This window comes from Mus caroli, unplaced genomic scaffold, assembly GCF_978045245.1.
Source record: "Mus caroli unplaced genomic scaffold, Mus_caroli_1 scaffold_6, whole genome shotgun sequence".
In the NCBI taxonomy this organism is placed as follows: domain Eukaryota; kingdom Metazoa; phylum Chordata; class Mammalia; order Rodentia; family Muridae; genus Mus; species Mus caroli.
The window spans coordinates 46,831,241-46,848,356 of record NW_028227261.1 but is presented as its reverse complement, the minus strand read 5'-3'; the positions used below and the strand labels follow the sequence as shown (position 1 = coordinate 46,848,356).

The 17,116-nt window shown below is 42.1% G+C and overlaps 1 protein-coding gene across 2 annotated transcripts in view; it reads right to left on the bottom strand.

Annotated features, from left to right (window-relative positions):
• Positions 1 to 17,116, bottom strand: part of Zfyve9 (zinc finger FYVE-type containing 9) — a 145,906-nt gene that overhangs the window by 10,201 nt on the left and 118,589 nt on the right. For both annotated transcript variants that reach the window (XM_021160572.3, XM_029476023.2), the window contains 3 exons: positions 14,603 to 14,753; positions 11,011 to 11,091; positions 4,477 to 4,639 (listed from right to left, as the gene is read on the bottom strand). In XM_021160572.3, the coding sequence (XP_021016231.1) occupies positions 4,477 to 4,639; positions 11,011 to 11,091; positions 14,603 to 14,753 (395 nt within the window). The remainder of the gene's footprint in view (positions 1 to 4,476; positions 4,640 to 11,010; positions 11,092 to 14,602; positions 14,754 to 17,116) is intronic.

Here is a 17,116-nt window from a genome sequence, read left to right as displayed (position 1 = left end):
GGATCAGGAGTCATAGATGCAAGCATCACCAACAGAATACAAGAGACAGAAGAGAGAATCTCAGGTGCAGAAGATACCATGGAAAACATTGACACAACAGTCAAAGAAAACACAAAAAGCAAAAACCTCCTAACCCAAAACATCCAGGAAATCCAGGACACAATGAGAAGACCAAACCTAAGGATAATAGGTATAGAAGACAGTGAAGATTCCCAACTTAAAGGGCCAGTAAATATCTTCAACAAAATTATAGAAGAAAACTTCCCTAACCTAAAGAAAGAGATGCCCATGAACATACAAGAAGCCTACAGAACTCCAAATAGATTGGACCAGAAAAGAAATTCTTCCCATCACATAATATTCAAAATACCAAATGCACAAAACAAAACAAAGGAAGAATTTTAAAAGCAGTAAGGGAAAAAGGTCAAGTAACATAAAAGGCAGACCTATCAGAATTACACCAGACTTCTCACCAGAGACTATGAAAGCCAGAAGATCCTGGGCAGATGCCATACAGACCCTAAGAGAACACAAATGCCAGCCTAGGCTACTAAACCCAGCAAACTCTCAATTACCATAGATGGAGAAAATAAGATATTCCATGACAAAACCAAATTCACACAATATCTTTCCACAAATCCAGCCCTACAAAGGATAATAGATGGAAAACTCCAACACAAGAAGGGAAACTACACCCTAGAAAAAGCAAGAAAGTAACCTTCTTTTAACAAACCCAGAAGAAGATAGCCACACAAACACAATTCCACCATAAAAGTAACAGGAATCAACAATCACTTTTCCTTAATATCTCTCTCTCTCTCTCTCTCTCTCTCTCTCTCTCTCTCTCTCTCTCTCTCTAAAGATTTATTTATTGTTATATGTAAGTACACTGTAGCTGACTTCAGACACACCAGAAGAGGGTGTCAGATCTCATTATGGATGGTTGTGAGCCACCATGTGGTTGCTGGGATTTGAACTCAGGACCTTTGGAAGAGCAGTCAGTGCTCTTAACTGCTGAGCCATCTTACCAGGCCCCCTAAATATCTCTTAACATCAATGGACTCAATTCCTCAGTAAAAAAGACATAGACTAACAGACTGGATATGTAAATAGGACCAAGCATTTAGATGCTTTAAGATCAAGAATTGACAAATGGCAATTGAGTCCATTGGCCTGAGGACCCAGCAATACCACTCCTGGGAAAATACCCAGAAGATGCTCCAATATGTTTTAAGGACATAATCTTCACTATGTTCATAGCAACCATATTTATAATAGCCAGAAGTTGTAAAGAACCCAGATGTCCTTCAACAGAGGAATGGATACAGAAAATGGGGTACATTTACACAATGGAGTACTACTCAGCTATTAAAAACCAATATAAAATGAAATTTGCAGGCGAATGGATAGATCTAGAAAATAACATCCTGAGTGAGGTAACTCAGTCACAAATGAACACACATGGTATGTACTCACTGATAGTGGATATTAGGCAAAGAGGATGTAATGCCCACGATACAACTCACGGACACATGAAGATCAAGAGGAAGGAAGACCTAAGTCCTACTTAGAAGGGGGAACAATATAATCAAGGGAAGTAGAGGGTGGGAGGGACTTGGAAGGAAGAGAGGAGAGGAAGAATCAGGTATGGGAGGAGATGGAGGAGGTGTACAGAAGGTCAGGAGATTGAACAGAGGTGTGTAGCAATGGGGAATGGGGAAGTGGGGGTAGCAAGCAGAAAGGCTCAGATGCTAGGAAAGCAAGAGCCTCCCAGGACCCCATGGGGATGATGGCATTAGCTGAAATACCCCACAAAGGGGAGGGAGAACTTGTTGAGACCATATCCAGAGGTTAGGCATGGGGTCAGAGTTAAGGGATGGGGTCATTCACCCATCTCCAAAATTTTAACCCAGAATTCCTCCTGTCTAAAGGAAACACAGGGACAAAGAGTGGAGCAGAGACTGAAGGAAAGGCCCTCATAAGACTGCCACACCTGGGGATCCATCCCACATGCAGACACCAAACTCAGACACTACTGATGATGCCAAGAAGTGCTTGCTAACAGGAGCCTGATACAGCTGTCTCCTGAGAGGCTCTGCTAGATCTTGACCCATAAATGCGGATGCTCGCAGCCAACCATTGGACTGAACACAGGGACCCCAATGGAGGAGTTAGGAGAAGGACTGAAAGAGCTGCAGAGGCCTTATCTGGCATGGGAGGGAAGGCCCTTGGTCCTGTGAATGTGTGATGCCCCAGGGTAGAGGAAGGCTAGGGTGGTGAGGCAGGAGTGGGTAAGTGGTAGGGGAGCACCCTCATAGAAGCAGGATAAGGGGGGATTGCATAGGGGAGCTGCAGAGGGAAAACAGGGAAAGGGGATAACATTTGAAATGTAAAGAAATGAAATATCCAATTAACAAAAAGAAAAAAAATTTTAAATAAAATAAAATAAAATAAAATGGGGAGGGGGGAGCTGTAGAGCCGGGGCGAAGAGACACAAGTGTTCATCCTCACAGACTCTCTTCAGTGCTGTTACCACTCTTAGATTCCTAACAGAAGTTACTTTTGGCATTATTTCTCCCATAAAATATAACAAGTAAATTAAACATGTGGAGATACACATTTACTCTGAAAAGAACATACACCGATTGCTACAAAGATTCTAGACTCCTCTCAGCTATGTTTAAACCTATTTATGGTCTTGATTCTTTTTAGTTTGTTCAAGATAGGATCTCAGGCCGGCCTGCCTCTGCTTCCCGAGTGCTGGGGTTAAGGCGTGCACCACCATGCCTGATCCTGTTCTTAATTCTCCACACATTCAGAGTTAAATTAGGGGCTAGCAAGATGGCTCAGCAGGTAAAGGTACTGTGTACAGGTCTGGCCACTGAAGAGTTTGGTCCCCAGAACCTATATAAAGGTAAAGGAAAGAACCAACTGCACGAAGTCGTCATCTACGTGTGAGCAAGCCCCTCGCATCCCCCAAATAAACCAATGTAATAAACATTTTAAACGAGAAGTCTAAACTAGGGAACGTAAGCAAGAAATACCAGAAGTTTTGCTGTATATGAAGAGAGAAATGTACAACAGAGTTAGATAGGCGTTGGCCAGAGCTGACCTCACAGACTGGCATTGGAAACTGTGATCCCAGGGCATCTTGAGGAAGAGGGCAAGCTGACAGCAGCTCTGCAAAGGTCTGGGCAGGTGCACAGCTCTGCTCAAGGAAGAAGGCCAGTGTCCTGCTGAGCACTTGGGAGGCAGAGGCAAGAAGACTGCTTTGAGTTTGAGTTTCACCTAGACTACATAAAGAGTTCCAGACCATCGTGGGCCACAGAGTAAGGCCCTTTCTCAGGGCCTAAAAGCAACAGATGACTTTAATGCCTTTAGATTTCATCTTGAAAGACACTGGATGCCATTGGCTGTCTCAACAGGGAAGTGACATCATGCTGGCAGAACGAGAGAAGGAAACTAGAGACAAGGGAAGCATGCACTTGCCCAGACTCTGATGGGGGCAGCAGGGGTGGTGAGAGCCTCTGTAGTTGGGGATGTATCCTGAAGTACAGCAAACAAGATTTACCGTTCGGCTAATTGTGGGGCAGGAAAGAAAGAAAAGTATCAGAAATGAATCCAAGGTCTTGGTGTGAAGCAGCATAGAGTTGCCACAACCCAGGAAAGAATTTGGATTTAAAGCCCAAGAAGATGGTTTTAAGTGAGAGCCTTGCTGAGTCTTAGTTTATGGTTCTGACTTATTCAAATGGAATGTATTAGCAAAGGTGCTTGATACCCAAAAGGCCACAGTTCTACTCAACCAAGTTTAGAAGACCTGCTTTTGTTTCAGTGCCTTAGCTTTCCCTCAAAAATGCACACAGTGAATCCTTCACAGACCAAGTTATGGGGCTGAAGAAGTGGCTCAGTGGCTAAAAGCATACGCTTGCTGAGAAACTGGGTTTGGTTCCCAGTATCCACAATAGGTGTTTCCCAACCACCTGTAATTCCAGATTCAGGGGATCTGGGGTCTGTGTATCTGTGGGCACCCACGGTCATGTGTATAGTCATATGCACAGACATATAACTTTTAAAAATGTTAAAAATAAGTATTTAAAAAAAAATTAAACTGGGCTGGAGAGATGGCTCAGAGTTTAAGAGCACTGACTGCTTTCCCAGAGATCCTGAGTTCAAATCCCAGCAACCACATGGTAGCTCACAACCATAGTAATGGGATCCAATGCCCTCTTCTGGTGTGTCTGAAGACAGTGACAGTGTACTCATATACATTAAATAAATAAATAAATAAATAAATAAATAAATAATTCTTTAAAAAAAAAAAAAAGGAAAAGAAACTGAGCTAAAATCCCAGAAATTACAAATCTGTGTTCTACATTCCTTTTTCATAGGCAGGCATTTAGTCAACTCTGAAGCAGCAGTGTGCAGAGCAGACAAAGCCTGCAGCTGACTCCTGGTGGCTCTGAGGGTCACACTTACCCTTTGTTAACTGTCTTGTCATCGTCCACCCACTGGATGTGGATCTGTTCCTGGGGGTCCTCTGCATCCGCCTTCCCACAAGTGATGGTAAAGTCCTTCATCTCCCGCAGTGCCTGCCTCAAGGAGTCCATGTTCTCCGCAGTGATCTGGACCATGACTCCATCTAAGAGCATCAGCATGAAGGTGATTCAGATGCAAACAGTGCGAAGCCAGGGAGGGTGGGGGCTGAGACACAGTACCTAGCATCTAGCAGATTCTCTGATACTAAATATAAGCTTTGAAAGCCAACAGACACAGTTTTGAGCTGAAACTCGTCCTGAAGGAGCTGTGAGAGCAAACATGGAGGTTCACTGCACGTTCGAACGGCTGGCTTCTTTGTAGACCCCGTTATGTGTTTCTTCTGAGATTGCTCAGAGGGAAACTTACACATGGCCGGCCACATAGCTACTCTTCAGCCTCAAAGGGTCTTATCCCTGTTTGCCTTCTTGCAGTTACCACCCCCTGACTGTGTGTGTCAGCTTTTAAATCTTTCTGAACTTCTGCTGGGTATATGACTGTCCTGCAAATGTTTGTTTTAAAATTACCAAATTACAACAACAATAAAACAAAACAAAGTTTGACTGGGTTTGGTGGTATAGACCTTTAATATCAGTATTTGGGTTGTAAAGGCAGGAGGATCTACTTTGAAGCTAGCCTGGTCTACATATATAAAGAGTTCTGGGCTAGCCAGGGCTACATAATGAGCCACTTTCACAAAAACAAAACAGAGCAAAAACACAAACAAAAAAACAACCAAACAAAAATTCCTGCGGTGATTTGGATGAAAATGGCCCCCGGTTTATATATTTGCATGCTTAGTCTCCTACGGATAAACTGGCTTTTTTAAAATATTTTTTAAAAGAATTTATTTTTTATGTATGTGAGTACACTGTCACTGTCTTCAGACATACCAGAAGAGTGAATTGTATCTCATTACAGATGGAATAGAACTCAGGACCTCTGGAAGAGCAGTCAGTGCTCTTCACTGCTGAGCCATCTCTCCATCCCTTAGAACTTATTTCTACTGTGTATGTATGACACATGCATGTTTGAGGGCAGGCAAGTGTGTGGACAGCACTCATGTGACAGAGAACAAATTGGGAAAGTTTGTTCTCTTTATCTACCATGGTTTAAACTCAAGTCATCAGGCTTACAGCAAGGGCCAGCACCCACTGAGCCCTCTCACTGGCACAGCAAGTTATTTCCTCTCTGTTTTTAAAGATAAAAAATAAAATAAAATTATGTGTGTGTTGGGTGTGCATGTTGTTATGTGTTGGATGTGTGTACTAGGTGTGTATCCATGCATATTTATATGTGTGTACGTACGTGTGTGTTGTTGGGTGGGCACTATGCATGTGACTAGCTAGACTCCAGGTGCCCACAGTGGACAGAAGCCCAGGATCTCCTGGATCTACACTTACATGTCCTCTCCAGCTCTGCCCCCAACAACTTCTAAATCATTTTACCGTAAAGTTGGAATTGTGAGATTTGGTTGTAAGATATGCAGCTCTTCCTCACTGTTTTACTAAACATACCAAAAAGATCAAAGCCAGTATGTATAAACATATGTAAAATTATCTATGGATGCCTATTGGGATCCATCTTTCAGAAAGGAATGACTTTCCTTAGGAAACAAAGACAGGAGGATGGGGATTTCAGGATTTTCTCAGTTACGTACGAGAGGGCTACATGAGACCTTATCTCAAACAACTGAAGGTGGTGGTGAGGTTGGGAAGGGTGGGAAATGGATATGTTAAAGATACATTTTATACATATGCATGGAATTGTCAACAAATAACTTTTTAAAATACTTTTTAAAATAATGGTTATTAATTACATTTATTTATTTGAGGATATAGGCAAATGACACAGTATACATGAGGTCAGAGGTCAACTTTCAGGAGTCAGGTTCTCTCTCCTTCCACCATGTGAATCCCAAGGATGGAACTCAGGTGTCTTTACCCACTGAGCCATCTCATGGGCCCAAGAATGATTTTAGATAAGCCTTGGAGTAAGCTGTGTAAATGAACATCTACCAGCCAAGCATGGTGGCCCACTCATGTGAGCCCAGCACTTGGAGGCTAAGGACTGAGAACCTTGATTTCAATTCAAATTGTGCTACATAGCAAGTTCCAGGCTTGCCTGAACTACACAGTACGACCTTATCTCAAAAAGTAACAACAGTGCTGGAGAATGGCTCAGTGGTTAAGCACACTTATTGCTCTTCCAGAGGAGCTGGGTTCAATTCCCAGCACCCACACAGTGGTTCTCAACTGTCTGAAACTGCAGATCTAGGAAATCTATTACTTTCCTATGAAGTCTCTGGGCCCTAGGCATGCACATGGCGCACATACATAAACACAGGCAAACCCACACATGAAAAATAAATAATCTTTAAAAAATATGATAATAATAATAATAATAACAATAATAAAACCTGAAAGACTTCCCCTGAACTGGAGACCTACAATACCTTACAGCAGCAAAAGCTAGGCTCCTGCTATGCCTTACCTGGGATGCATAAGTGACTAGATACTTTACAGCTCTATAACAGTCTCAGAGAATGCCATTCTTGCACGCATGATGCCTTAGGTTTGATTCCAAGAAGTTCTCATACTAGGCATGGTGCTGGCGGGTACTTGTAATCCCAGCATTCAGAAGGTAGAGACAGGAAGACCATACAACCATATAGAGGCCCAAGGTCATCCTTGGCTACACAGTGAAGTCAAGGCCAATCTAAAAACTACAGTACCCTGTAGTTTCATCTTGTTCAGTTTCCCCCTTATTAAAATCAGTAAGTGTTTAAAAATGTGCTGTAAACTTATGTTTTCAAGCTTGATAGTTGCTTAGAGCAGGAATGTTTAGTATATTTTAAGGTAGTAACAATGTATTTTACTATAATACACACATTTCCAGTAATAATCTGCCTTCTACTTAGTACAGTATTAATGTATAAGTCAACATCATCGTTACTGTTAAAATTATGTTGTCTGTTTAAAAACTGTTGCAGTGTGGCTTAGCCAGCAAGCAGAGTTTTGTGAATTCAACGGTATGACAGTTTGCATGTCAAGTTCCAGGTCAGCCAAGGCTACATAGTGAGACACTGTCTCAGAAGACAAACAAACAAACAAACAAAACACTATAGCAATATAATCCAACTGGGGGTAAAAATACACCAACTGATGGCCACATATAGCCAATTATTATGTAAAGAATACTGCCTGTCTTGCACAGTCCCCTACAATGCCTCTTTCTTATTCCTTCATGAGAATGTGCAGTCTTAGCCGGGCATTGGTGGCACACACCTTTAATCCCAGCACTCGGGAGGCAGAGGCAGGCGGATTTCTGAGTTCGAGGCCAGCCTGGTCTACAAAGTGAGTTCCAGGACAGCCAGGGCTATACAGAGAAACCCTGTCTCAAAAAACCAAAAAAAAAAAAAAAAAAAAAAAAAAGAAACCAAAAAAACAAAAACAAAAACAAAAAAAAAGAGAATGTGCAGTCTTGTGTCCCTGCTGTCAGCACTGGGGTGTTGTGAAGGGACACTAGATGAGTTTCCAGGCAGCTTCTGCTTTGCCACTGTGACACTCGTGTTTAGTGATCACTCCAGGTCTCCACATCATCCCAGCCCCTGACATACATGTGAGAATTTTTTCAGGGAATTTTATCTCGTTTCCAGGAAATAATTTTGTGTCTTTAAGTCACACCAAATGTCATGGAGCAGTGTCAAACTCTCTGTAGTGCCCTACCAAGATTCCTTAGCCAGGAGGCTGGAGAGATGGCTCAGTGGTTAGGAGCACTGACTGCTCTTCCAGAGGTCCTGAGTTCAATTCCTAGCAACCACATGGTGGCTCACAACCATCTGTAATGGGATCCAATGCCCTCTTCTGGTGTCTCTGAAGATGGCTACAGTGTACACATGCAAATAAAATAAATCTTAAAAAAAAAAAAAAAAAAAAAGACTCCTTAGCTAGAGGAGTCAGCAAGCATGATAAAAGAACTGCTTTACAACATCAAAATTTGGGTGGTTTGTAACACAACAAGAATAACTAGACCAAGACGGGGAAGGCGGATCTCTGTGAATTCCAGGACAGCATGGTGTACAGAGCAAGTTCCCAGAACAGCCAAGGCTGTTACACAGAGAAACCCTGTTTCAAAACCCCAAAAGGATGTTGGCGAGGATGCGGAGAAAGAGGAACACTCCTCCATTGCTGGTGGGATTGCAAACTGTTCAACCATTCTGGAAATCAGTCTGGAGGTTCCTCAGAAAATTGAAAATAGATCTACCTGAAGACTCAGCGATACAACTCTTGGGAATAATATACCCAAATGATGCCCTACAATGCCACAGGGACATGTATTCCACTATGTTCATTTGTGATATTTATGTTATTTGTGACAGCCAGAAGCTGGAAACAACCTAGATGTCCCACAACAGAAGAATGGATACAGAAAATGTGGTTCATTTACACAATGAAATATTACTCAGCTATTAAGAACGAGGACATCCTGACTTTTGCAGGGAAATGGATGAAACTAGAAAATATCATCCTAAGTGAGGTATCTCAGACCCAAAAGGAGATGCATAGTAAGTGGATATTAGCCAAAAATGAAAAAAAAAGAAAAAGAAAAAAAGATATAGTCTACAGAACTCAAAAAGTTGAAGTGCCCAAGTGAAGACTCCTCAGTCCCTTGGGAGTGGGAAGAAAGCAATCACAAGTGGGGAGGGAGAGAGGGACCTGGGAGGGAAAGTGGACAGGGAGGAGGGGAGTTTGGGGGGGGGGCTGATGTAGTATTGGGTGAAGGAAAAGGACTGAAGACCGGAGGGCCAGCAGAAAGAATGAAAACAGGCAACCTCAGGAGATAGAAGGTTGGGGGAATCCTCCAGAATGCACCAGAGACCTAGGAGGTGAGAGACTCTCAGGACTCAAAGAGAGGGACCTTAGATGAAATGCCTGACAGTAGGGAGAGGGAACTTATAGAGCCCACCTCCAGCAGGAAGACAAGGTATCAGATGAGTGAGAGGGGGGCCAGCCCACAGTCACATCTCTGACCCATAATTGTTCCTGTCTGTAAGAATTACAAGGATGGAAATGGAGAGGAGCCGGAGGAAAAGAAGGTCCAGCGACAGGCCCAAAGTGGGATCTAGCTCTAGGGAAGGTCCCAAGGCCTGACACTATTACTGAGGCTATGGAGTGCTCACAAAAAGGGATCTAGCATGACTGCACTCTGGAAGACCCAACAAGCAGCTGAAAGGGTCAGATGCAGATATTTGCACCCAACCAATGGACAGAAGCAGCTGACCCCTGTTGTTGAATTAGGTTAGGCAAAAAGAAGCTGAGGAGAAGGGTGATCCTGTAGGAGGATCAGCGGTCTTAATTCATCTGGACCTCCAAGATCTCTCAAACACTGGACCAAAAAACAGGCAGCATAAACCACCTAATATAAGCCCCCCAACACACATACTGTAGATGACTGCCCGGTCTGTGTTCATTCAGAGATGCAACTAACCCTCAAGAGACTGGAGGCCCCAGGCTGTTTAGATGTTAGGTGGGGTGGAGGGTGGGGACATCCACATGGAGACAGGGGTGTTGGGAAGAGCTATGGAATGTGGAACAGTCTGAGGGTGAACGGGGTGGGGGAATAAAATATGGATGTAAAAATATATAAATAAATTAATAAATACCCAAAAGGAATAACTAGACCAAGTACAGCAAAGAACAAGGACAAAAAGAAAGTAAACGGGGGAAAAAACAAAGTAAACAGCGTGTTGGCCTGCCCTTCCCAGGTGGTAATCAGCCTCTATCGGGGGTGCGCCATGTCTAACTGCAGCAAGCATACTTCATTCTGTACTTCAGGGATAGTGGCAGTATTTCTGTGGATGGGTGGGAGTGACATCATTTACACTGTCAAAAAACTGAATATGGTATCTATAATATTACCCTAGGCATTCTATATGAGATGTGTGAATAGCCATCTCTAACATCTCACAAGTGCCTGTGGCACCTGTACTGATTCCCTTCACTGGAGAACTAGGTACTCCATGCCAGCTTTTGTTTGCTTCCCAGGTTTTCTTGCTATGTTGGTTAGACTGCTCTAGAACTCCTGGGTTCCAGTGAGCTTCCTGCTTCAGCCTCCTGACTAGCTGGCAGTTCATGCTACCATACCCTACTCTTGTGACAGTTTTAATCTGTTGAAGAATAGTATATCTCTGAATAAAAAAAAATACAGGTTAGACATCTATAGCAGTGTCAAGCCCCACCCCCACAGTTTCATGTAGCCTAGGCTATCCTTGAACTCTCTAGAGTGAACTTAAACTAATGCCTCCATTTCCCCAGTGCTGGATTACAGGTCTGACTACATCTGGTTTGTACACTGAGGCAAACTTTACCTACCCAAACTATACCCACAGCCCTCACACATTCTCAATGGTGCCCATTTTCAGCTGTAAAATCTGGATCAAACTGAGGCATGCAGAATAAACAATTCATCCTTTACCTTCTACAATACTGGACTTGGCAAGGTATCCTGAAGAGGATTTCAGTGCGCCACTGAACACAAAGAAACTGGCGCCAGTCACTACAACAAACATGAAAATAGGTTAGTGAGGACAGACTGCTGAGACGGGCACTGACATAAACTGGGTATTCTAGGTATCATTATACAGAAAACAAAACAGCACTGTGTGTGACTAACCAATCAGTTGCAATGCTAACTAACCATAGGTGTGTGGAAGAATTAAGATACAATTAATCCTCTATCTTGCTGAACCCTTTCTCAATCAAGAAGAATTTTACAAAATTTCTTTTAAAATTTTACAAACTTTTTCAACAATTTTTTTTTTACAAATTTTATGAAAAAAATAATGTTCAGGTCCTATGGTTAGCTTGGCTTGCAGCATATTTCTGAAATAAGTGTTTATTGGAACAAAGCCTATTCACTTACATATTTTCTCAGGCAGTCCAGTGCTATAACTCTACTAGAGCCACTGGTGGCAAACACTGTCAAGGCTAAGATATTAATCACTTGGCTCTTCACAGGAAAGGTTTGTAACTCTTTATCTACCAATTTCCAAATTTTCTATTTTATAATCAAGTATATATTGAAGTTGTTTTAAAAAGGAAATAAAAAGAAGTGTCAACTGAAGAGCAAGATGAGGTCTGTTTAGCTACTTTATCTGCCAAGTAGAATTATTTTGCTTGTTTGTTTTGATGTTTTTATTTGCTTTGAGACAGGGTCTCACTCTGTAGTTCTGGCTGTGCTGTAACTCACTCTGTAGACCAGGCTGCTCTTAAACTCCCAGAGACCCACCTGTTTCCACCTCCTGAGTGCTGGGACTAAAGGTGTGCATCTCACTTCCCCAGGAGAGTTAGTTTAAAGGCCTATCTAGAATAAATACTTGGGGCTGGAAGACAGCTTAGTTGATAGACCTGCTTTATAACCATGAGGACCAGAGTCTGGCTCCTCTGCATCTGTAATTCAGGCGAGGGGATGGGGACAAGTGGCTCCCAGGAATCACCGGCCAACTAGTCTAGCCAAACAGTGGCTCCAGGTTCAATGAGAGATCCTGTCTCGGAAAATAAGTCTGAGGCTGGCTAGTTGACTCAGTAGGTAAAGGCACTTGTCATCAATCTGGTGACTTGATTTTTATCCCTGGGACCCATATGTTGGAAGGAGAAAAACTAATTATCTCAAATCGTTCTCTGACCCCCACACAAGCATAATTAATAAATGTTAAAAACAAACAAACAAACAAACAAACACAGTGAGCAAGCCACTGAAGAAGATACCTAATGCTGGTCTCAGGCTTCCACGTAGAAATGTACAAAGCTAAGCACATACACATTTCTATGCATGTGTACACACTCACATGAACTACCACTGTCTCTCCAAAATCTAAAGAACGTGATCATATTTAATTTTACAAAAACCTTACTATACTGCTCTTATTTTCCTACCTCTTTTTTGACTTTTTCATGACAGGGCTTCTCTGTGTAGCCCTGGCTGTCTAGAACTCACGCTGCAGACCAAGCTGGCCTTGAACTTGGAGATCCACCTGTCTCTACCTCCCAAGTGCTGGAATTAAAGGCATGCACCACCACCTGGCTATTTTCCTACAACTTAAACTGGACTGAACTAATCCAGTTTCCTACTGATTAATCCTATAAGGTAGTGATCCAGTCTTTATCAGATGCAGACACAAGCTAAGCATCTAGATAACTCTCAAAATTGCAAACCATGACTCAAACTGAGCCAACTGTGGCTTCCTGTGACTTTTGCTCACTGGATACTGCTCTGTACATTACTATTTCTAAGGCCTCATATCTGTTAGTTAACCACTGTACAACTGAGCTGCATCCTTAGCTACCTTCTTTCTAAATGGTTCTAGATTTTGTAGCTATTAGAGAATAAACTGAATCTTTATTTTCACATTTAAAAAAGAAGTAGCTAATTCTTCATCTCCTTCCACAGGGAATGCTTCACAAAATACACAAGGAACAAAAGGAACAGTTTTAGTAGGAACAGGGAGGGAAATTAAGTTTGTGGTTCAAAACTTTGGGAAAAGTTAGATAGACATCATTCTTCTCTTGAGAAAACCAGACTGAAGGCAGGCAACATATCAAATGGCTTAAATTTACTTAACACAGGTTTCCCAGATTTAAGACTTTATGTAAATACTGCATCTATCTACCTATCATTCTACCTACATATCTGTCTGTCTGTCTGTCCATCCGTCTGTCCATCCATTATTTTGAGACAGGATCCCTCTACACGGCACCAGACCTGACAATGAGACCATTTCAAATCATAGGACCTGAGGGGCATTTTGGGTACTGTCATCTGAACAAGGCTTCTTGAATTCAAGTGTTCTGAAACCACTCATCTTTTAAGATCTCAGGTCAGCAGCCATATCTGAGAGTAGTATTCCTTTGTAAGTGGTGAGCCCACACTTAGAGCCAAAAGTCTTCCTTCAGATGCAAATGAGCCGATTCATCTGCATCTCTGAACTACAAATGCTATCTACTCTTACTCTCAATACAGCACCTAGTCTCAGCTTCAGGTACCAATGTTGGCCTCTTAATATCCGAAGACAGCTCTAAAATTTTCTTTTAAAAATATTTATTTTTGTTATTTAAATTGTGTATGTGGGAGGAGGGGGCAAGCCTACACACTTGAGATCCTGCAGGTAAGTGCAGAGCCCAGAGGCACTGGCTTCCCCTGGCGCTGGATGACAGGTGACCCTGCCCTGTGTGGGTGCAGGGAAAGGAAAACGTCTTCTGAAGGAGCTGTCCTGATTGAGCCAGGAGTGGTGACACTTGCCTTTAACTGCAACTGTTGGGAGGTGGAGGTGGAGGCAGAGGCAGGCAGATCTCAAGCAAGTTCCAGTACAGCCCAGAGTACACAGAGAAACCCTGTCTTGACAAACAAATAAAAAAATGAGTGAATGCAAAGGGAAAGAGCTGCATGGGTGCTTAGCTGCTGAGCCAGCTCTCCAGCCCCGACAGGTTGTTAAAAAAATGATTCCCTCTATACCAAAGATTCCTTTTGCAAATGTTAAGACTCAAAGAGCCAGATAGCTACTTGAGTAGGGAAAATAATCCTCAAAATATACTTGAAAAAGTTAATTTGTGGTCATATATATACTAGAAAATAGGTGATAGAGATCTGAGACATCCAATACTTCAACAGAATAACCTTCCATTATAAAAATTCTCCACTGTGCCAGGTATGGTGGTATATACCTTTAATCTCAGCAACTCACTAGGCAGAGGCCAGCCTAATCACATAATGAATTCCAGGTCAGCTGGTAGTACATGGTGGGACCCTGCTACAAACTTTAATAATTAAAATACAATAGGGGCTGGAGAGATGGCTCAGTGGTTAAGAGCATTCTCTGTTCTTCCACAGGACCCATTGTGGCTGGCTTGCAATGTCTGGAGTTCTAGGCCCAGGGGGTCCAATGTACTCTTCTCAACTTTGTTGGAACCAGACATAAATGTAGACAAAACACCCATACATATATAATAATAAATCATTTAAATGAGTGAACAAATGAATACAAGATTCCTCCTGGAGTTGGACTGCTTACCTTTCCTGGGCTGATTGTGAATACTGATGGCCTGGGTTTGATAGTTTCCATCATCGTTCTGTACACACACAAGATGAGAATCTGCCTTTTCATTGAAGCAGGCACCTCCCGCCAGGACGTGTTCATTGGATTTGTTCATGGCTTTCATCATCTGCAATTAAAGAGCAGGGTTAGCCTTTTCTGCAAGGAAGGGTAACTTCTAACATGGTAAACCACCACCTTCTCGAAGACAAAAAGTCAGTCGCAGTTAGTTTAGAAATACCAAAGTTCCCTATGCAATTTAGACATATAAGCAATGTATATTTTGCAATTATTTTGTCTGTTGTTGTTATTGAGACATGGTCTCACTATGTAGATGGCCTAGAACTCTTATGTAAACCAGGCTGGCCTTGAATTCTTAGGCATCCACTTGCCTCTGTCTTCAGCGTGCTAGGATTAAAGGTGTGCATCACCATGTCCAACTGTTTTGTCTTTTCCAAGTTACAAACTGGTGAAGTGTAGTAGTTTCTCTACTCGCTGCACTCTGTGAGGACACACACTCTTAAATTCTACTTCTAAAACAATGTACCAACTTATCTGCATCTTGCACCTTTTTCAATATCGAAACTAAGACTTTTCTCTAGACAGTTATGAAATTCATTTAGTTAATTGTAATAACATATCTTTGAGTTCCTTAATGAATTTTAATGTCTAGCTGTATCCTTTTCAAAACAGTAAAGATGGTAATTATAAATTTAACTGGAAAAGCACATGGGAGCTAGGGATGTAGTTGCCTGGAGCACTCACTGGGCAAGTATGAACATGAGTTTAGATCCCAGCACTTATAAGATAAAGAGGTAGGTATGGTTATGACTTCCTGCAACTCCTGTGCATAGGAGGGTCAGAGGCAGGAGGGTTGCTGTGACTTCGTGGCCATTAGGTTCTATAAAAGATCCTTTTTCAAGAGAACATGGTAGACATCAGGACAGAAGACATCCTGTTCTGGTATTTGCATGTGCACAGACATATGCACACACAAGAGAAAAAGAAAGTTCCTGGGCCATTTCTTTTTTTTTTTTTTTAAAGACCAAACTTCCCTGGATGTTAAACTCCAGCTAGATTAAGTTAGTGTTCATTTTCCTCATTTTTCCTTTATGTTTTCACATCTGTTTAACTTACTGTTCTTTTTTAAATGCCCTATCCTTTCAACAGTTAATCTGAATCTTGTTACAGTCTCCATTTCTATCTCTGTGATAAATAGCAACACCATTTCCTTCCTGTACCCATTCATCTGCTCTGTTTCTAAGCATTCCCAAGTGTTTTGTATAAACTGAACCACATAAAATATGACCATCTGATCTAGCTATGCTTCTCAGCATAAGGGTTATTGTTGTGGTTGCTTGTTTATATTTATTTTATTTTTATGTGTATTATGCTTTGTCTGAATGTATGTATGTGCACCATGTGTGTGCCTGGTGTCTGTGGGGGTTAGAAGAAAAAGCCAGACCATCCCCTCGAACTGGAGTTATAGACAATTGTGAACTGCTATGTGGGAGCTTACTATTGAACCTGGGTTCCTCTACAGGAACATGTGCATCTAACCACCAAGCCACCTCTCCATATCTCAGACCATCAGCACAATGCTTTGAAGGCTCATTCAAATTATAACATAGAACAGTGTTTTATTTTGGGTTTTGTTTATTTGTCTGTTTGTTTGAGGCATAGTTTCTCTGTGTAGCCCAGGCTGTCTCAGAACTTGCTTTGTAAACCAGGCTGGCCTTGAACTCACTGATCTGCCTGCCTCTGCCTCTTGAGTGCTAGAATTAAAGGTGTGTGCTACCACCACCTACCTCACTATTTCATTTTTAAAAAAGTTTGTGTGTGTGTTTACTTACCTTTGGAAAACAACTATGTAGTCTGTTGTGCTTTGAATGCCCCATAGACTCATATATTTAACTTTTAGGCACCAGGATGCAGCACTATTGGAAAGGATTGGAAGGATTTGGAGGTGTGGCCTTGTTGGAGGAAGTGTATTACTGGGGATAAACTTTGAGGTTTCAAAAACCCATGCCAACCCCAGAGACTTCTCAGACTGTAGACCAGGGTGTACCCTCAGGTCCAGCACCTGCCTGCATGCCACCAACCTACCCACCATGATGAAAATAAACATCTGAAACTCTAAGCAAGTCCTCAATTAAATGCTTTCTTTTATAAGAGTTGCCTTGGTCATGGTGTCCCTTCACAGCAACAAAACAGTAACCAAGACACATTCCTTTGCTCATTTTGTAGTGACATTGTTTATTTTTTGCTGCTGAGTTGTCTGCTCGCTTTCATTTTTGGCAGGGGCCAGGGTTATGAGATATTGTCTCATGTAGTTCAGATTGGCTTCCAACTCACTATATAGCCGTGTAGCTGAGAATTGTTTTGCTCTTGTCTCTGTCTCCCAGTGCTGGGATTATAGTGTGTAACTTTATGGTTTTATTGCTTTTATTTAGTTTGCTGGTCCATTGTTATTCTGGCTCTGAGTAAGTAAAA